Source organism: Rhynchophorus ferrugineus, unplaced genomic scaffold, assembly GCF_030347505.1.
Source record: "Rhynchophorus ferrugineus isolate W39M unplaced genomic scaffold, kcgeb_rfMv2 rfM1, whole genome shotgun sequence".
Classification (NCBI taxonomy): domain Eukaryota; kingdom Metazoa; phylum Arthropoda; class Insecta; order Coleoptera; family Curculionidae; genus Rhynchophorus; species Rhynchophorus ferrugineus.
This window is the reverse complement of record NW_027472580.1, coordinates 44356731-44378084: the sequence shown is the minus strand read 5'-3', so window position 1 is coordinate 44378084 and position 21354 is coordinate 44356731. Positions and strand designations below refer to the sequence as shown.

At 31.2% G+C, this 21354-nt stretch overlaps 2 protein-coding genes across 3 annotated transcripts in view; one reads left to right on the top strand and one right to left on the bottom strand.

The window, feature by feature from the left end:
* Nucleotides 1-219: 219 nt before the first annotated feature.
* mtRNApol (mitochondrial RNA polymerase) lies at nucleotides 220-6814 on the top strand. 2 transcript variants are annotated; one of them, XM_076419546.1, is made up of 20 exons: nucleotides 220-479; nucleotides 629-730; nucleotides 787-943; nucleotides 1004-1126; nucleotides 1175-1294; nucleotides 1362-1647; nucleotides 1721-2179; nucleotides 2240-2581; nucleotides 2633-2901; nucleotides 2958-3173; nucleotides 3293-3434; nucleotides 3487-3687; nucleotides 3795-4009; nucleotides 4110-4296; nucleotides 4965-5129; nucleotides 5322-5493; nucleotides 5604-5811; nucleotides 6231-6402; nucleotides 6459-6550; nucleotides 6626-6814. In XM_076419546.1, the coding sequence occupies exons 1-20, from the start codon at nucleotides 338-340 to the stop codon at nucleotides 6753-6755; spliced, it is 3900 nt and encodes a 1299-aa protein (XP_076275661.1). In that variant the 5' UTR covers nucleotides 220-337; the 3' UTR covers nucleotides 6756-6814. The 2 variants fall into 2 exon arrangements, with proteins under 2 accessions (XP_076275661.1, XP_076275662.1); XM_076419547.1 differs by lacking the exons at nucleotides 5604-5811; nucleotides 6459-6550; nucleotides 6626-6814 and having other exon boundaries at nucleotides 221-479; nucleotides 6231-6396.
* Nucleotides 6815-8269: 1455 nt separating this feature from the next.
* Nucleotides 8270-21354, bottom strand: part of LOC143206811 (putative polypeptide N-acetylgalactosaminyltransferase 9) — a 336211-nt gene continuing 323126 nt past the window's right edge. The window contains 1 exon segment of the mRNA XM_076419549.1: nucleotides 8270-9911. Coding sequence (XP_076275664.1) covers nucleotides 9639-9911 — 273 coding nt within the window. The 3' untranslated portion in view covers nucleotides 8270-9638.

The following is a 21354-nucleotide window of genomic DNA, read 5'->3' as shown; positions in this document are numbered from 1 at the left end:
GCGGTAGATGTCGCTTACACCATTTTTAACAGACTATTTTCCTATTGTTTTTATATCTAATTAATAAAAGTTTTAGTTCTTTTGATATATATACGGTGTACTAATAATATTTTTTAACAAAAAAGCTTTATGTTCATTAAATTTTCTTTATATTATCATCATATTACAATGTTTTTTTCTGAACATACTCAGACAATGTGATTGACAAATGATTTATGGTCACAGGAATTCTCAATATTTTGTGGTTATGGCTGAATAACAACATTAGATGCTTAGGGTCTACAAAGTTAAATTTAAAATTGCTAGAAGATACTATTAAACAAGTGATGAAGTTATAATGTATCAATTATATAAATATGGTTCTTATTCTTTTCAAAAAAATTTGCCGTTGTCATTGCGTAGTTTAAGTGTAAATCAGGACTTGACTTCTTTTGAAAGAACGTGTCTATTATGTAAACATTTAAATGTAAATTTATGCGGTAAGTTTTTATTGTGGATTATTTACTTGATACTTTGAATATAATTTGTGTTATATTTTAATATGTAATTCTCATTGCATGGTAAAATAAAGGATACTTAATGTGCTAAATTTAGGTTATGTTATTAATTTTTTAACAAACATTTATAGTTCAAACTCGAGATCAGTCCTCAGCAACAAATGCCAATCTTAAAAAAATAAGAAAACAATTAAGGAGAAGAGCTATTAAAAAGGTTACTGATGTGTTTGTTGGTAAGAGTTATTTATATATGAAATAAGTTATACCAAAATTCAACTAAACTTTTTAGTTACTGATAAGTTTTCTGGATTGCAAAAGGCAAATGTAGTGAAATTTACACCAAAAGAAATCAATTTACTAGCAGCATCAAATTTAAGTTTAGATGAACTGTATAAAATAAGAAAGTTAACACATAAAAGTGTCAATAATTTATCTCATACTTACAGGTATTTATTCTAGTTTTAATTAAATGTCATGTGGATTTAGTAGATATTTAAATATTTTAGTGACTTGGTAGTAGAAAATATTTTGAATAATACTGCACCAATAACAAATAACATATATTTAGAAAACGACAAAGTAAACAATGTAGTTGAAGCAGAAACAGAGAAGGAGAATTTACACCAAAGGTATATTATAATATAAGTGTTGCTATTTATTCTATAGGTACTTTTTAGTGAAGATATTCAACCAGCTATTCACCAATCTATTTTGAATATTGAACAAGAACTATTGTTAGCTGAAGCTGAAGAAGAAAGCCAGTTACATGAAGAGAATGACCTTTTAGGTTATAAAAAGTAGTGCATTTTACACATTTTACTTATTTCATATTATTTTACTCAATACACTCATATTTGTTTTTAGTGATGGAGTTTCTCCAGCACTTCAACCAGAAGTACCAGAAATTATAACTGAGTATCAAGAGGTAAAAGAAATTCCTCAGGTTGAGTCCAGAATTTATAACACAATAGAGAAAAATTATAAGCATGAAATTGCTGCTAAAACATTGGCAGCTTATATGGAAGTGTGTAATGTGTTAAAAAATCCAAAGAGAGGTCTGAATGCCCTTTATTATCATCAGTCTAGAGTGAGAAGAAAGTTACATTCAACATCAATTCAATTTGCAAATGTATACTCAACTTTATTAAAGGTGATTGGCAATTTAAGACTTATTGAAATTGTTATTTGTAATTACGTAAAATTTTTTCCATTATTTCTTATAGGGTTTTGCACACAAAGGCGATTTTTGTTCTTTAAAACAAGTATTAGATATTATGAAAGAAGAAAATGTAGAACCAGATTTACATTGTTATGTGGCTATATTTGAATGTTTGGGTCGAATTAATATCCAGAATCATTATCTAAAAGATATTCGTATATATGTTAAAGAAGCTATGAGAAATAATATCACATTTGATGACATGCTGAACAATGGTATTTATTTAGGAGATCAGCGTGAAATGGTTTTAAAAGCATTCAAGGCTGTTAATAATAATTATGTACCAGTCCCTAAAGTGCCACAAATTCAATATAAAAATCACTTGTTGGATAGCTTAAATAATGAAAAGCAATTAAAATTGGATATACCTACAACATGTGACAATAATGGGTTGTTTACATCTAGTGAAATGAATGAAAGAATTGTAAAACAAGTGAAACTGGAAGATGATGGATACGTAACTGTGAGGGTAATAATTTTGAGGTAATACTACTTTTTTAATGGTTTTCTTGCTTTTCCTTAGATTAAAAGCATAGATGTTAAAAGTGATATATCAAAAGAAGTTAAACATTGCCGACATGTATTAACTGTTCATTATAATATGTGGCGAAAAGATGCTGAGGAAGCCTTCCATAGAGATTTAGCTACCTTAACGGCTAAGCGACGTCCTATAAGTTTAGAGCCATATATAAGATGCCTTCCAGTAAAGGAATTTATAGATATTATCTTAGAGGAAGCTAAACGTTTGTCTTATGGATCTGAGACTTACAGTCCTGAAGTTTCATTGTTATACAGAATATTGGGTCAACGGGTTTACGCGCGTTATATAAATAGGTTGAAGCAGAAAGGAGGTGTTCTAGAGAAGGTAAATTGTCTATTATATTTCTTGTAGTTTACTATAAATAATAGTTTTTAGATATTGCAAATCCACACTAAATATTGTGAGACATATGCTGCAATGCACAGAAAGCTCGATGCTTTACCAGATCAAGAACAATATGTCAACAGCAGGACACAATGGCAGTTAATTGAACACTCTCTGTCAAGTAAGGGAGCGACATTAGAGTTGGGTCACAATCCATGGACACCAAGTACTTTAACCGCAATAGGGAAGTTTATGTACCACATCATAATGCATGACTTAAAAATCGATGTAAATTCTCTACGTATAGAAAGTAAACACAAGTACGTTGTATTTTATACTCCAGGCTTACGTTATATTTTATATTGCTTGTTTATAGGAATTATCTTCCAGCATTCTATACTATATTTCGAAATCAGGGGCGTTTGGTGAAAGAGGAAGTTAAGCCTCATCCTGTATTATCAAAATTATATAAGGCTTCATTACCAGAAACCTTAACTTTTCTTACAAGTGAGGTACCGATGGTTTGTCCTCCTGTTCCCTGGACATCTATGACTAATGGGGGTTATATTATTGCACCTACTGATGTTGTTAGGTAACCTTATACTATATATTCATATTCATTTTAAGTTTTTAGTTTCAATTTATTATTATTTATGCTATATTGTTGTATTATTAGAAATTTAGTAAAACTATTGTTTTTTAATGTTTAAGGTTACCATATCAAGCAACGTTGCAAAAGAAAATTATGTCTGAAGTAGATCCAGTTCAGTTATATCCTAGTTTAGATGCTCTTAATCAATTAGCATCAGTTCCATGGAAAGTTAATACTAGAGTACTAGACATAATACTGAAAGTAAATTGATTGAGTAGATTGTAGATTTCTATGTAATAACACTTGTTTATAGGTTTTTAGAAGTGGCGGATCTGCAAAGTTAGACGTACCAGAACCGCCATCAGCATTACTACCTTTACCACCAATAACACCTAACATGGATAAGGCTGAAAAACAACATATTTTTAGACAGAAGTTGCAACAGAAGAGGAAGAAGGCTGAAATGTATTCTTTATGGAGCGATTGTTTGTACAGATTATCTTTAGCTGAACATGTAAGATTGTTTATATATCTAAATTTTTGCAAAACAAAATAAAAAAGAAGTTATACTCTCACGAATTCAAGGAGTTTTATATATATTTTGTTATCTATTTTATCTAGTTTCGTAATGATATTTTCTGGTTGCCGCATAATATGGACTTTCGAGGGCGCGTGTATCCAGTACCACCTCATTTGAATCATTTAGGTTCAGATTTGGCAAGATCTATTTTGATATTTGCGGAAGGAAGGCCATTGGGTCCGGATGGTTTGGACTGGTTAAAAATTCATCTTGTCAATTTGACTGGATTGAAGAAAAGAGATTCAATAAAAGACAGGTATTTTCTTAAATAATAAAGTAAATAGCTTAAAACTAAATAACAAAAAGGCAAATCTATAAAGTGGTGAGAATAGTAATTTTACTAGTTTAATTTTTAGGTTGGAATTTGCCAATGAAAATATGGATTTGATACTTGATAGTGCTGATCATCCCCTTGATGGTAAAATGTGGTGGGCGGGTTCCGATGAGCCATGGCAAACTTTAGCCTGTTGCATTGAAGTTGCAAATGTTGTTCGATCCGGTATCGATCCAGCAGATTATGTTTCTCACTTTCCCATACACCAAGTAAGAATGATCATAATTTTTTATATTTATGTTTATGCTAAAAATATGTAAAATTCAGCAATAAGGCTCCAAAATTGAACTGAAATAGGGCAGTTCTATATTTAACCTTAAGGTATCATTCTTGTTATATTTGAATCATCCACTACCACCACCACCATTGCTTTTGGAAAGGCTCCATAAGTCCCTGTTTATTAAAAAAAACATTATTTCCTTTCCAAACTACTATTATTTTATAATAATAATTTGCCGTTAGTATCTGCGTCAACTTAATTATATGGCTATATGGAACTAAGAGACTAGAGTATATTGGAAGGTTTAATGTTATATATATATATATATATATATATATATATATATATATATATATATATATATATATATATATATATATATATATATATATACATTTATGTTGGTTTGGTATTTTTTTTCTGTTTCTTCCCTTTTATATAAAATGTAGATAAAACCCTATATATACACCCTACTGATAATATATAGTAAAGTAGCAATGAAATGTAGAATGAGGAAATAGTCGGTTTTGTTTAATGTTTAACTTTAAAAAATTAATTGGCTTTTACTGTAAGCATTAGAATTTTAAACTTATCTTGTGAGAATTATCAAGGTTTTATTTAAACACCTGCTCCATAATAATAATTTTTTATTTTCAGGATGGAAGCTGTAATGGTTTACAACATTATGCAGCTTTAGGTAGAGACAGTGCCGGGGCTCATAGCGTAAATTTAGTCGCTTCTGATGTTCCTCAGGATGTATATAGCGCTGTGGTGGCGTTAGTTGAAGAACAAAGAGCTAAGGACGCTAAAAATGGACTTCAGGTAAATATAAAATATCTTTTTATAATAATTCTGCACATTTTTTTAGAAGTAAAATATATTAGATTTTATTTTTACTTTATAGTTTTAATTCTTACATACATATTTTTTTAGTTAAATTATGTTGAAATTTCTACATTTTTTAAGTTTTCTTATCTAACATGTAGAATATATACAGAGATTTTTCATTTGTAGATAGCGGCAGTTCTAAAAGGTTTTGTTAAAAGGAAAGTCATTAAACAAACCATCATGACTACTGTGTATGGCGTTACAAAGTTTGGAGCGCGTCTACAAATCGCTAAACAACTTAAAGATATTGATGACTTTCCAAAAGATGCTATATGGTCAGCATCTTCATATTTAACAGGTACCTTCTGATTGAAATGATTTCGTCAACGTAATTATAACTAGAGATTAATTACCAAAGTCATTTGTGTTATATTTAACTATTTCAAATATTTTTGTTTTATAATGTAGCTCGAACGTTTGAGTCTTTACGGACTATGTTTACATCTACTAGAGAAATTCAAGACTGGTTTACGGATTGTGCAAAATTAATATCTGGTGTCGTGGGGAAGAATGTAGAATGGGTGACGCCTATGGGACTTCCGGTAGTTCAGCCATATTCAAAATTTAAAAAAATTGCAGCTTCTGATTATGAGCCTTTTTCTATGGACCAATATGCGTAAGAAGAATTTTGATTCATTTTGTTTTATGTTTAACAAAGGCTATTCAAATACAATCCTGTTTAATTATTTTCAATGCTAATGGTTTCAACTAATGGTTAAGAATCAAAAATCACATCCGTTTTGTGTGCTTTTATTTTTTAAGGAAACAATTTTTAGGAACGCTTATTTGCACCTATAACTTATAACGACTTTTTCAAATTACAATTTTAACTTTGCGCATTTTTGTGATCTTGTATGTTATTCAATTCCCATAAAAGACCTAACATTTCTTTTAAACATTTTAAAATTTATCAAAAACGATGCCATTTTGAAAATGTATTAATTTTTTTAAAAATGAAGATTCTGATCGGTGATTAATAAAATAGAAGAAATTAACATATGAATCTAAGGATATTCTTATACCATTTATTTATAGGGTACCAAATATGGTAAAGCAGAAAAATGCCTTTCCACCAAATTTTATTCATTCCTTGGACTCTAGTCATATGATGCTCACCTCATTATATTCAGAGAGGGCTGGTATCACTTTCGTTTCGGTACACGATTGTTATTGGACGCATCCATCCACAATAGCCATAATGAATAAGGTAAATATATTATTTTACTGCTATTGAACACAACATTAACACGATATTAAATTCAGATATGTCGCGAACAGTTTGTTGCTCTGCATTCAGAACCAATTTTGGAAAATCTTTCTATGTTCCTTTTTGATAAATTTAGTGTACAAGAAAGGTAAGTGTTAAGAACATAATGTATACTTCTTAATCTTAACTCTATATTATATTCATTGTTATTACTATTTCGCAGTGAATTTTCCAATAATGGAACGGTAGTAGATCAATCAAGGAAACGGTTAAATAGGGTGTTACAACGTTTACCTCAGACCGGCGATTTCGATATAAACAATGTGTTAAGCTCTGTGTACTTTTTCAGTTAGCAGTTAAATTATTTTTCAGTATATTATTGTAATAATGTAATATAGAGATGTTATATATATATTGTGCCAATTTTTTTTTACCTTAAAAAATATTTCTCTGTGAGAAATATGTTTTTTTCAAAAGAATGTATCTTTAGAAAATGCTAGTATTCATGAATAAAAAACTGAGCAGATTATTATAGATTGCACAGGTTATGAGGTATGTCAGAAGTTTAATAATTTTTAGAGGAAGATATTCAGTTTCCAAAACTGCCTAAATTAACAATCGCACGCTTTTTACATCTAATACATGCGAATTGTTATAAATAATTTTAGGGCAATTGATTCATCACAAGTAACGTAATTATCGGAGTCATATTAGTTCAAGGATTTCAAGGAAACAAAACAATTTGGATAGGTTTTTATAATATAGGTAGGTAAATATGTTAGGTAGTTCATGAGGGAAATTGAGTTCATCATCTCAATGTCGTCAATAAATGACATTCCATGAGAATGTGACAGGCAGTGCGCTACCCTCAGGAGATATGAGTGCATAGCTGTGCAGTATCCTAGCATGAATCGTTTTAGGATTACCTGGAAGGATCTGGATTTGGAAAGGATAATAGAGGAGACAAAAACATCGTTTATTGATTACAATAAATTGTTATCTTCAAGTAGGTCCGAGGCCAAAGGGACATGTTTTAGTCGAAATGTACATTAAATCATTGTTAGTATGTCCTCTAATTCTCTTTCATGGTAGTTTTATAACATTGGTGACTAGAAGAATCATCTAACTTTTGCATTCATTGGGCGTTAAATTATGTTAAAATTTATTTCCGTTTAATTTGAGGGTTTCAGCTTCAACTTTTTATTGATTGTTGTGTGCCCAATTTTAGGGCGATGGACCTAGGTTTCTTATGGATGGATGGATTTTTGGTTTTTGGTAGCTTCCAGAGCGAATAGTTAGTTTCCCACGTTTGTGTTGTTTAATATATTTATATTTTACAGTGTTTTATTTTGTTTTTTTGTGGTTTTCGTCTTTTTTTCAGCTACCACTTCCTTATTTTCTTTAGAATAATTAATTTCTTTAGTTGTGCTTTCAATTTCTGGGCTTTTATTCCAAGCAGCTTGCTGGATATCTACGACTAATAAGGGTTCTGATGACTACATTTTAAGGTGTGTCCGATATGTATTGTTTCAGGAGAAATATAGTATTAGGAATATTTTGTGTTTGGAGAGGTAGAGATAGCATATGTTTTTATGACAAGCGTTTGACGCGTGTTTAAGTTTGTTCAAAAGAACTCGAAAATACGTTTTAAAGCACGAAAAGTGCGCGTACGCGTGAACGATATGACAAACTACTGATTTCAAAGTGAACGTCTTGTTGCATCTTGCTTACTTTTAGGCTTCCAATGTAGCATCAAACGCGTGTTTGTGTCTTCGCCACACAGTGTCGGTTACAAACTGTGCGTCAATCGCTTATCGTGTGAACTTACGCTTAGGTAATACATTTTTATCAAATAAAACCATAAATATATCAACATAATTTTGTAATTAACATCATATCATATGTATATATACACAAAATTAAGGCACATTATAAAAATAGAATACACTGGCCTAAAACTAGGATTTAAATACCATTTAGATATGTTCGAACGAAACATAATCACAAAACACTCTATTCATTGACTTATTGTGGCATTTTGCTTTTTCACGTCAAAAATAAAACTGCTATAATATTAATATTGAGCACTGAAACAATTTTATGGTTGTTTCAATAAAATTTATAGGATTTAACAAGCGATAATTAACAAAAATGTATCACATTTTTACGTGACAGTAATGTCGCAACTAGATAACGCAGAAATGACACTTCGATTTTAAAAACACTGGCATATCCATAATCCCGATAAACAGATAGTTGCAATTAAATTACAAATATTAACGCTATATTAACAAAAACGAGCAAAGCACCGATTTCCTAAAAAAGTATTGTTAAAAATATAACTAACCGTAGTTTTAATACATAACTCTTTCGGTCGGTACAATATCAACTTTGATGATGATCAAATTTTCTATTGTACCGCTTTCTTGATATATATTAACTTACTTCTACCATACATTAAAAAAGATATGCACAATAGTGTTATTTATATATTTACAATAAAAATTGATTTGAGACATTTTAATAAATGGTTATATTATGAATTAGTATGAATCGTTTTTATAACTCAGATGAATGAGCATGTTATTTTGAATACTGTACAATAAATAATGTATAAAAACATTCATATTCACATATATTAAGTACATATTTATTATTTTGGAATGCATGTTATATATATCATATTTGAGCAATGTCATTTATGATATTTCTCACAAGATATGTTGGAATGTATGATATTTTCAAGTACCATTATATACAATCAGAATTAGTTATACTTGTTACATTTTTCAAATGATATAGTGTGGTTGTATACTTTCATTTCTATATACATCTAATCAATTCTGATTATTTAATAGCACATACCTAATATTAAAAACGTTAATGTCGACTGTGGAAAAAATTTATAAAAAGAAATTTTCTTATTACCATTGAATGATATATAAATTTTTTAAAAATTTTCTTTTGATATGGCACAGATGAGGAGTTACCAAATGATTTTCATCAGTTCTTATATTGCTTCATTAAGATAGGTTGTATTCTTGGTTGCCTATGTAAGTGATTTAAGCCCAATTGACATATTTTCCTTGTACTTATATAAGTCTTTGCACGTTTGCGTCAATAAGACAATATTGTTAATTGAACAATTAAAATTAGGATACATAAATTGACTAAAAAATATACAACTATTTAACGCGCACAATTTAAAAACAGTCAGTCGGTTTGTTCATCGTCCACTACAACAATTTCGATCGATCGTAATTCTCCATGTTCCATTTCTGGTGGTCCAGGTTGGGATCGCAACGCTCCATGATTAGCTTTTTCTTGGCGGCATCGATACCCAGACACTTGTCGCTGCTGCCGTGTCGGATTAGTTTCTTTACAGAGTCGTAGTCCCAGTATTGGTTACCCTTGCTACCGTGGCAAGGGTATAGGATCACTTCTTGCCCGCTGTAGTCCAAACATGCTTCGTCACGACGGATTTCTCCGGCCTTACTGTATAACCAGAACTGTAATTAAAAAGGTCAATAGTCAGATACATTGTATGGCTTGTTTTTACTTAATATGTACATTAAATTAAGTACAAACGATATTTATTTTTATTTAATTGAAAAATATGTTAAATATTATTGTGTTCAAAATAAGTCAATATTTAAATTGACTATTAAAATGGTCTAAAATTTAAATTTATTTTATAGGATGATTGATTTCTATTTTTCGATGTTTTGTGAAATTAATGTCTGATTTTATGGTGCATACATTTTATGTATTGTTAAGTAGACATTTTATTTAATTATGAAGAAAAACTCGCTTGCTCTTCTATCGTAAAGGAATATACTTGAGCTTTAAGGAAACTAGCGCTGTCAGAACGTTTTTTCCTGGGCAGCGTAGATTGAATGATCAAGTTTTGAGTGACGGCCATTTTAATTTGGAACGTTATGTAAATAAGCAAAACAGATATTTGGTGGCAATTGACCTAATAGATATCAAAGATTCTTACACAGCCCTCAATTAGAGAGAGAGAGATGATGTTCAGCCACTGGTTCGAATATTCGATTAACATTAGGTATGGAAATATATTTATAAAAAAAATTAAAACTTAAAAATGGCCCTTTTTATGATTATTTATATAATTTTATACTTGTATTCATCTAAATCGATATTTATATATGATATAATTTATTTATAATTTATAACAGCAAGCGGTGACAAGAAGGTATCGCTAATCGCAAACGTTTCTTTCTTAAAATGTCACGTGACGACTTGTTTATGTTTATTTTGTATTGTTGTATCATGGCATTCATTATTAGATTAAAGTAGTAATAACTAATAGTCAATTCTAATGTATGGTTTATAATTTAATATTGATATTAATAATTATATTTATTAAAATGTTATTCACTAATATTTTATGACTAGGTATCATTTCATTATATTAAACATGTTTATAACAATGTTGTTTAGTCACATTAAATTTTGCGATTGTGACAGAACCTACTGCTTTTTAATGTGGACTCGGGATTACGTCCTCGGCTTATTACGAGCGACCAACTTAGACGCTAATCTCGGAATATAGTCTTATCTAGCCTGGTTGTTAGCGTGACTAGGAAGGTTTTCCTTTTCCGATTTTACACTCTCATCACAATTACAAATAATAAAAAACATCAGTTTACAACCAGGTGCCAGCGGGATTCGAACGTATGACTGAGGCGATGAGATGTGTTATTGCGGCCTGTTAGCCATTTTGTGTTGGTATAATGTTTTTAAATTATAGTAATATACATTATGATATGTTGACATGTATTAATTCCAATTTTTAGGTATAGTCTATTCAAAATAACAGTGAATTCACGTCATCGATATGTTTAATGTATTGATTGCCGTAAATTGTAAATTTGTTTTAGACGTATCATATATTAGACATTTCGTATCAGACAATACTTTCCCACTCATTATGTTCTAGTTAAAAAGAGACACAATGCTGGCTGATAAGTTCGAAGATGTCATCCGGTTGTAAAACGTCTGCAAAATTCTTCAAAATATTAATTGCAATAACTACAGGTTATAAGCCGGTAAACGTTCTTCTAACGCTTTGCTTGTTCGGATAAATTTCAAATAGCTGCTTATTATTATTCTCATTGAATATGGCGAAGCCAGACAGAACATATTGTGTCTCTAATCATATTTCGAACAGGACCGAGGTATGGAAGCCTCCGTTTGCCAGTAAAATTCGTTGGATAGGTAAGCATTTTTACAGTTAAATATTAATTGTACTGAATATTAGTATGGACACGGTCACTAAAATATCTCAAACATTGGAAAGTATAATCTTGGATTGACCGAAAACAAACCGTCCTCATACGAAGCGGGTGACGAATCAAGATAGCTTGATGTTAGCTCTATCAGAGATCAAATATATGAAATGCATAAAAACAGTGAGTAGTTTTTTAAATATAAACTAATTTAATACAATTACTTCAGAGAAAACTGTTTGTCTGAAAAGTATCGAAAGTATGAAAAAATTTGTATATTTAGATGAGATATGGATATTTCATAATGGGACCAATATACTCAATGGTCACTCATGGCAAGATAATAATAAAAATATTTTTAAAACAATAAAAGTTGATGGAGAAAGGTAAACGTTGGAATAACAATTTGTTAGGTTTTATTAGTCATAACATTTACTAATAATTCAATGCAGATAGATAGATTGGAAATTAACAGCTTAGTTATTCACTTGAATAAAACTTTCTAAAAATGTGATTATGCTGACAATTACCAAAACAGGGTGATGAGAGTAGAAACAACTAAAGATGAGTATATGATTCATATACGATAACTGTAGGAAATCTAATTGCAAGTGTGAAAGATTTATATGCACATATATGTGTGTAATTGTTCAGAATATATATGAGCGTTTCGTTAAAATGTGTGAGGAGAGAAAGAATACTAATTGATTTGCAGATATGGCAGATGCATTAGGGAGAATGCAAAGATTAAATCTAGTTTTATCAAGAAACTAGTATACAGGTAGTATCAGAATAAACGAAGGAGAAATACAGTGATATCAAAATGACTTTAGAAGAAAACACTGTACCGAAGGAAACAAGAAGTAAGCATAAAAGGCAAATATGCTTTCTAATGAAAGTAAAATATATTATTTGGATATACAGTTGTTAATTAGGTGGATTAGGCCTCCAGGGAATACCATTACATAAAAAAATGCGCATAGAACTCTAACTCATAGCTGGTACGGAAGAGTTAAATGTAAATATAATAAAACACAACCCTAACGTACGAACTATTATAACTTTATAATTAATTGTAGTTTTAAGTTATTCGATAATATATGCATTAGAAATACTATAATGTTAAAATACCTTTGATAACAGTATTTTTATTTCATTATTTTATTTAAATTAGAATTTTGTTGTATGTCAAAGCCAGAACGAATTAAAATTCGGAGTTGATGTGGCAATATAGCGACATTTTGACGTCATCATTTCAGATGGCGTGGTTCACTGTTTTATTAAAGGAATTAAATCCGTGTTATTTTATTAAAACACTTTTTTATTTTAATTAAAACCCATCGCTGCTCTCCGTTTTCACTAGGCGTTGGTGAGATCAACCAGCGATTTATTACAGTTATAGTATTATGAAAATACCCGAAAATTGTCCGACGGTAGGATAGTTTTAAAAATGGGCGTTTTTCGTATGTCAAACGAGAAGGAAGATGGAACAAAGGAGTACCTAATTTAATACCTTAAAAATATTAATGTACCCAATAACAAAATCAATTCATAGTCTACGTAATATTAATTGATTTAAGGGGTAATACTAGTCTAGGAAATTGAAAAGTTCATTCTTTTTCACATTTTCAAAGGTTAACCCATTAAGAATCTGCCGTTGAAGGGATTTTCTAAAATTTAAATTATTTTTGAAGATATAGCTGTTTTAGTGATGCTGTATGTAAACCAGTCTTAGAATAAAAGACGAATCGAGCTCCAGAGCGGCAGAATTCGTGGCGGTACAGAAAGCCATAGAACTGGTACGGGACAGAAGCCTCTCGGGACCAATCACCATTCGAACGGACAGTAGAATGTCCATATGGTGGGCCGAGTACGCAAACACACGGAATAAGGACATAATGCAAATCAAAACAACCTTGCTAGATTTGCAGAAAAGCGGTAGTGAAATATCGCTAATATGGTGCCGGAGAATGACAACGAAGGAAATGGTAACCGCTGACAGACTCGCGAGAAAAGCCACTGTAAAGGAAGAAATAGGACTGAAAAACCAAGGATGGATCAGCACCAGAACCATCAATAGAATCAAGGAAGGAGAGGTAAAAAGAAGGTGACAAATGCATTGGGAGCAATCCATTAAAGGAAGAACCCTTTACAAATACTGCCAACAAGTAAGGACAGGAAACACAGGACTGAGTAGGAAGGCTGTGCAACTGATGATAGGCCACGGAAATATGCAAGCTTACCTGTACAGATTTAAACTAAAGAAGACCGATGGACTCTGCGAGTGTCGCACAGGTCCAGAAGACTTAAACTAGAATATTGGAGACATGCGAAATTGGGAAAAGGGTAGAGGCCCGAAACAGGCATCGGGCAGCCGACGGGAACTACCAGATAAGGAATGCAGATGGGATAGTTAATGAGGAAACCGTCACAAGGATCAATGCTTGGGCCGATACGGTAATTGACTTTGAGGAAAGGGATACCCAGGATGGCAGCCAAGAGGAGACGTATGCTGGCGCGCAAGAAAGCGGCCAAGCTAGAGATCAGGGAGAGAACATGATAGGGAACTAGCGAATAAAAAGGGCAATAACGTCGCGACGGTACTGAACAGGTGCTTGGAGACCCGTCCGTGAACCGTTTCCAGCATCAATCGAGACTTACGTAGGAAAGACCAGCTCAGAGCTTTAACAAGCACCAGAGCCATAGACAAATGGTCTACATTTTAAATGCATGTAAACCAGATAGAACAATAGACGATAGGGATCATCCGTCTACCTACGATCATGTTCCCTCGTAAAACCTTTCGTTCTCAAAATATATATTTTGAAATACTCTATGTGCGTTGACATAGTCTTTCATATTTAGTGTGCAGTTAAAGTCAGTTTCTACCACTTTAATTACACTCACACTTTCAACTTAGAGGATTAATATTAAATTTATAGCAATTTTCATTTCTAATGAAGGTTTCATTCCCGTTTTAAAATCACTCTTATAAGAATGATACTTGGCCCGGAAGCCTATGCGTTCGTCGACAATACCCGAATTAAGCGCTTAGAAGTATGAGCTCCAAACGTTTCAAAGGAGGCCAGAACTATAGTCTGAAATAAAGAAGTTTGGAAAATGCTTTTTCTTTAAGCAAAGGAAGGGACACTGTATGGAATAGCAATCGCACATTGAAATAATTTAAGCAATAATTCAATAATTCTACCATACTACCCAAGATTTTACAAGCCTTTTTTTCAAAACTACTTTTTTTGAGAGAGTTGACATGGCATTCTCTATACCGGAACTTCTCTATACATTCTTCTATGACAAAGTAACATTATAACAAAATTTGCATTTTTATTTAAAAAAAATTGAAAAAAATTATCGTATTTTTGAACAGCCCCTAATTCATTAGCCTGTAACTTTTTGGATTTTTATTTTTTTCACTTTTTTTTTCTTATGTATTCTTTAATCATTAATAAATATCTAGTAAAGAACTGATAGTAAAAATATTATTTCTATGAAGGAAACTACAATTTTTATACAAACGAAATAAGAATTTTCTTTTATTAAATCCAAAGTGTTGAAATCAGACCAGTTATTGAAGATATTTATTTTAAATATATTTATATGTTTCGGTTGAGACGATATATAAACCACATTTTAAATAGTATTTATGTATCCTTTTTGGAGGATGCCTAACCTATCATACAGATAACAAAGAAAAACCTCTGAACGCATTCAAACTTACAAAAAGCAGAAATAACTTTATTTCCGTGCCTTAACAGGACATCATCGAACAATAACCGAAAAGGGGAGAGGGGGTCTCGGGTGACGGTGGGCCCTTTCCACGTTCCAGATTTGCAATTGTAATGGAATAAATAAGAAGCTACGGCCTTCTACTTTGGCGCGAGGAAAGCGTTAAGATAAGACCCCGAGAGCCGGGGTGGGGGAGAAAATGAATTCGTCTGGTTCGGACGGCTTTTACTGAAGCACATCGTCCGACGGCTAGAGGTCTGCGGGTGTCTCTATTAAAGGAAACAAATTTTCATTCTCGTTCATTGTGTTGAGTTAATTTGTTTGGTGAGTTTTTGCAGTCGTTCGAAAGTGATCTGACGTAATTTTTAAATGTATATTTTAAACATTCATTTTAGCTGAACATAATGAAAATTAAGAGTCTAATAGGCATATAAATTAGTATTAAGTTTTTTTTTATTTTAAGTTTTATTGTAAATTTATTTTATTAAAAGCATTGTCAATCGATAGCCACTACTTTTTCACATTTTTTCTTGGGCAATTTACGGATTTCATCTCGAATGAACGATGTATCTTTTGAGTACATCCACGAATCGACCCATTCTTTTGGATCTTTAAAAATAAGAAATAAACGGCTTCTCAAAAAGGCCATGACTTAAATGTCGGAACAAGTAATAATCAGAAGGAGTAAGGTTTGTACTTCCCATTTTAATGTTTCCAAGTATGCTTTCACCGATTTTTCAACGTGTGGTCGAACGTTGTCATGAAGAATAACATATCCGCGCAGTGTTAGCGATAGCGATCTGTCGGTTTTAGCAGCTCATAGCTTTTATCTTTTTTTTTGCTTTGGAATATCATAATGGATCAATTTTTTATTGCCAGTATCAATGCGATGGAAAAAACCTTTCCGATTTTGCTGGTGAAGCAGCATTTCACACATGAGTAAACGCGTTTCAATGTCTCCTGGCTACAATTCTTTGAGTAATGCCTTCAAATCCTCGTCTTCAAAGTTTTGTGGCTGTCCATAATGCCCTTTGTCTTCTGTATCAAAATCACCACTTTTAAAACATCGAAACTAGTATTCACATGTTGAAATCGGTGAAGCATGGTTGCCATAAGCTTCATACAGCATTCGATGACTTTCAGTCGCCTTTTGCTTCTTGAAATTAAAAATAAAATTTGCCGTAAATGCAATTTACTCCAAGCAAATTTAGATATTTTCGATGTACTAAAAAAAGTGTTTACTCTTTCGTTGACATGACGAAATGAAAGAATCTTGAAAGAAAACAGTAATTTTTTGACAATATTTCTTTTTGTCTCTGATTATTTTTTCTTTTTTTCTTCAAATTTTCCTGCAACAAGTTTCAAATATATACAATATTTTCAAGCTATTATTATTATTTATCAATTTGCCATTGTCAACATTGAACTAAACATTTAAAGTCAATTTAATTTTCATCTTTCATAAGAATAATTACCAATTTATTTTTAAATCATAATGTAATAACATAACCAATTCAATTTTTAATCCTTTTAAAGTTGACATGTCAATGTATTTTTAACAATTGAAAAAAATGAATATCATGGCACTTTAATAGCTTAGTACGTGTCACTAAGTGGGTCTAATAAGCTTTGTATGATAATCTAGGTGAAGGACGTCCAAACCCTGTGTTAACACTATAAAAAGAAGTGTGGAAGATCTCGATTGATTTAGTGGGAGCTCACGAGAAATTTCACTACGTTATTGTGAACATTTTAAGTGAAGTTTTGTTTGTTTTAAATGTAATTTAAAATATTCATTGCGTTATTTTCCACTAATCTGAAAACCCATTATAGTGGTGTGGTCCATATGTTGGACGACCGTTGGAATAACTCTAATAAATGAAGATATTTTTACAACTACATTTTTTTCCGAAATTTTTCAAAAAGCTATGCCCCGGAAGGATTACAACGCATGACTATCGCAACTTTAAAATTCAAATTATCCTCATAACAAAATAAAAACAGAGATTGTGATGCTTTTCCTAGTCTTTCTTAGTCGAGTTAAACAAGTTGTAGAGGCATTGAATTTCTTTTGATATTGTGCCTTCGCCATACAGATATAGATTAGAATAACGAAGAATCGAATAACAGTTTTTACGGTCTATAATAGCTGGGGTTAATCTTCAACTATTGTAAAATTTAGTGACGAGTCTTGGGGCATCATTGTTGATATATAGGTATCAAACAAAAGATGCATATTGGTTTATATAAAGAACGGTGATTTTATTTATGAAGCATCTTCGCTACACTATTGCGTTTACAGCCAAGGAAATAATTAAAATTTATGAATTAATTAGGATTTTGGTTTACAGTGTTTGCCACTTTATAAACATCTAAGTATTATCACTAATTAAAAAAAAATTGCAGACATTTGGTAATATGGGCGTGCATTGACTGTTTCGTTGTACATATAAGACGAATATATATGTTGGATATATATGCTTTTAACTAAAGTAGTCTAATTTAATATTAATTTGAGAAACACATATACATGTATTTATCCCTCAGCCATCATGACTGTGTATTGATGCAAGTACATTAGAATAATAGTAATAAATTAATTTGTAATAAAAACATAACTGTAAAGAATACGTTAGGTTTGACATTATTGTAAATCTTAGATTTGTGTTCAAGTAATTGAATTGAACAATATTTACACGATATCTTGTGTTAAGTTAAAAGTCAGCAGTGTTCGACAAGACATTTTTAGCTGTTTTCGTAATGAAAAGCAGTAAACGTATATATCTTTTACTACCAAGAGGATTGACACAATTGCAGATATGTAGTTAGAAGGGTATTTTTGCGTTTTATCGCTACACTTAATTGTATTGTTTGCACTATATGCTTATACGTCATTTTTAATACCAATACTAATACTAATAAAATAGACACAAAATTGCCATTATTAGTTATGTAAATACCATGTTATGTATTCAGAAATAATGGCAACAGTAGATAATTCTATGTGTAGACAGAAAATGAACAACCATCTATAGTGTATATTATAATTCGAATAAACAAAAAAAAACGAGACGATAGGGATTATTCCACTAAAAACGATACTCGTTAATATGCATGGTTTGGTGATATTTATTCGAAAATATGGGAATATTTTATTTATATAGTAACATTTGGCGAATGTAAAATTGCATAATATAGCTGTAATTTGATTAAAACAAATAAATGAAATTGCTTTAATATAAATACATAATTGTATTTTTTTGTGCGAATATATATAATATACCATGGATTGGTTGGTTTTTATGTACACCACTGAAATATTAACCCTTTCTAAGCTTTGTCTAATAACGACATCCCGGACAGATGATTCGATCTCGGGATCCTGGTTGTATTCTCGTCTCGAACATTCGGGATTACATCTGGTCAATCTTCGTTTTTTATGGATAAACAATTATGTAACAATGATAAACAATTATTTTTAGATTGATCTCTTTAAGGCAAGTTCCATGCGGGGACCTAATTTTGAACGAATTTATAAATCCTTACAGACTGATTTCCAACGAGCCTGAACTGATCTTTCAGCCTCTACATGTATAAAATAAACTGAAAAAAATCGATGCGCTATCATGTCTTAGATTTTACTTTCGCAATACAACTCGAACATTGATCCCTGTAGAATAACGTAATTGCACCGGAAATGTCTACTAAGTTTTTTAAATTTAATCAATTTTTTTAGTTTAATCTGTTAAGTTTGGGTGTTTTAACGGTTTGTTTCAACAAGAGTTAAAATGTAATTTTGTTTAATCAATTTTGCCTGGAAGTATTTAATTTGGTCATTTTATTTTAATGATTAATAATAATTTTCCTCTAGTAAAAATAAAACGCTTATTGTGGGAATTTAAGAGTAATTGAGTTGATTTTCGTTTTGAAAGTTCAAAATGTTGTTTCATGCAAAGAAGTTGTTTATTTATTTTTAGACTAAACTTTTGATTGATTATTTCATGAACATTTAGTTATTCCGTTAGCAAAAAGGGCATTGAAATGCTGATTTAGGTGTAGTGCTTCACATTACCTATCTATAACGCCGGATGAATCACTTGATTTTAGACGAATAACCAAACGACAAATAATCGAATGAATAAATCCATAGAAGATTTAGAAAACAACTTTTGGGAGGGGATAATACAAAACGTATAAAACTAGAGGCAGATGGAATCCAGGAAACTAGAGCTTCATAACTTTTCTTAGTTATTTACATCAACTATTTAATAGAATAATAAGGCTGAGGCTGGGAAATAAACTCGAGCTTTACTACCTTTTTGAATAACCCCTCAGGTTTTGAGACGCTAGTAAAATAGGTTGAGAAATATACAAAAAAAATAGTAGATATAAGGAGACATGGTTCACATAACAAGCAAGAATGGCTGAAGTAATTATAGAAATATGAATTACAAATCGTTAAACATTTAAAACAAGAAGTCATCAACCCAGTCATCAGCCACATCAACAGGTTAATATGTATGGTATAAAAAAATGTTCTTAAAATGTATCAAGCAATTTATCTTTTATAAATTTGAAAGAAAAAGTATAGTAAAAAAAATATTGTTAGTGATCCACCATTGGACCTCTGCCGTTTAACTGGAACTGTCTAGTCTTTCCACCCTTGATATCAATTACATTCCTTGGTACTACCTCGTATAGTTAACATCTTTCTTATATTAGTAATAGTTCTCTACATATTTACTAAATAATTTATTGACTTACGTAATACATGTTGTCCTTGTTTATTTTGTTACTATATAAAGAAGTCTTTCAATATATTTGATAAACCCGCTCAAATATTTTCTTAAATCTCTAACAATGTATTTAAAATGAGTTGGCTATTTTTAATTGCATCTTTGGCCAGAATATCAGTCGATTCATTTCAGGTGTACTCTTAAGGCTGTGGACTAGGACGAAGATGATGCAATTTTGTCTGGACTTAGTTTATAATATAATTCGGAAATTTATCTACTAATAGTCTGTAGGGTGTTCTTTGCTAACATGTCACTAGAGAATAGTAGAACTAGAGGTAGTATGTAAAAGAAGTTATTTAAATTACACCTCATCAAAAACTTAAAGCGACTTGCGTGTATTCGGCTGATCTGATTTTTGGTATTTATTAGCTTATTATATCGTTAACTATTTTTACAAAAGAGGGAATCCAAGGTGGTTCATGGAGTTGTAACAGGATTAATCTTTTCTTAGCTGAAAAAGGATAAATAACCGATAAAGCACCTGAAGGGGTTTTAATTATTAACCGAAATCAATATAAATTAATGTGCATTCTGTTGTGCGATAAATCATAATAATTTTTGCGTCGGGTTAATAAATTATTTAGTCGCAAATCGATTGGTAACCGTTCCGCTGCGCAGTCGGTCTTCGATAATCGCCGCACGTTATATCCGGCTCAATCCCCGATCGGCCGACGTCCTGGTAAAACGGACGAAAATCGCCTGTCGAAATGTTTTCGAACATCGTGCGATCTCTCTGTCGATGCTCGATGGTCCAGTTAATGATATTAAATCACTAATTGGGAGAATTTTCGATTCAATTAAATACCTATCGCTGAACGGATTACATAATGGACGCGATACATCAGCGAACAAACGCTAAAAATATGACAATCGAAAATCGAAATTTCCGTACTGTTTTGTATGATAGGTTGGTTTTAAATGTACGTGAAATATTTCCCACTTGTTAGGAATTAATTTTTTATTGTTTTTTAAAATTTTTAATATTTAATTCCTTTAAAGCTACCAAATGGAGTATCATTGATCAGTACTTTCGTACTATTCGAGTGTAGTATTTTTTCAAATATTTCAAAATAGGTGTCTTTTTCCCGACGTCAAAATGAGATGTTGCCAGAAAAATAGTGGCTAGTGATAATTTGGTGAAAATGCGATGTAACAGTTTT

What these genes read in the sequence shown, in the direction of transcription:
- mtRNApol (XM_076419546.1), top strand. Translation starts at nt 338, where the DNA reads ATGTATCAATTATATAAATATGGTTCTTATTCTTTTCAAAAAAATTTG. An exon ending in GGTTACTGATGTGTTTGTTG is followed by an intron (nt 731 to 786) that starts GTAAGAGTTATT and finishes TAAACTTTTTAG; the next exon opens with TTACTGATAAGTTTTCTGGA. An exon ending in AGCATCTTCATATTTAACAG is followed by an intron (nt 5,494 to 5,603) that starts GTACCTTCTGAT and finishes TTTATAATGTAG; the next exon opens with CTCGAACGTTTGAGTCTTTA.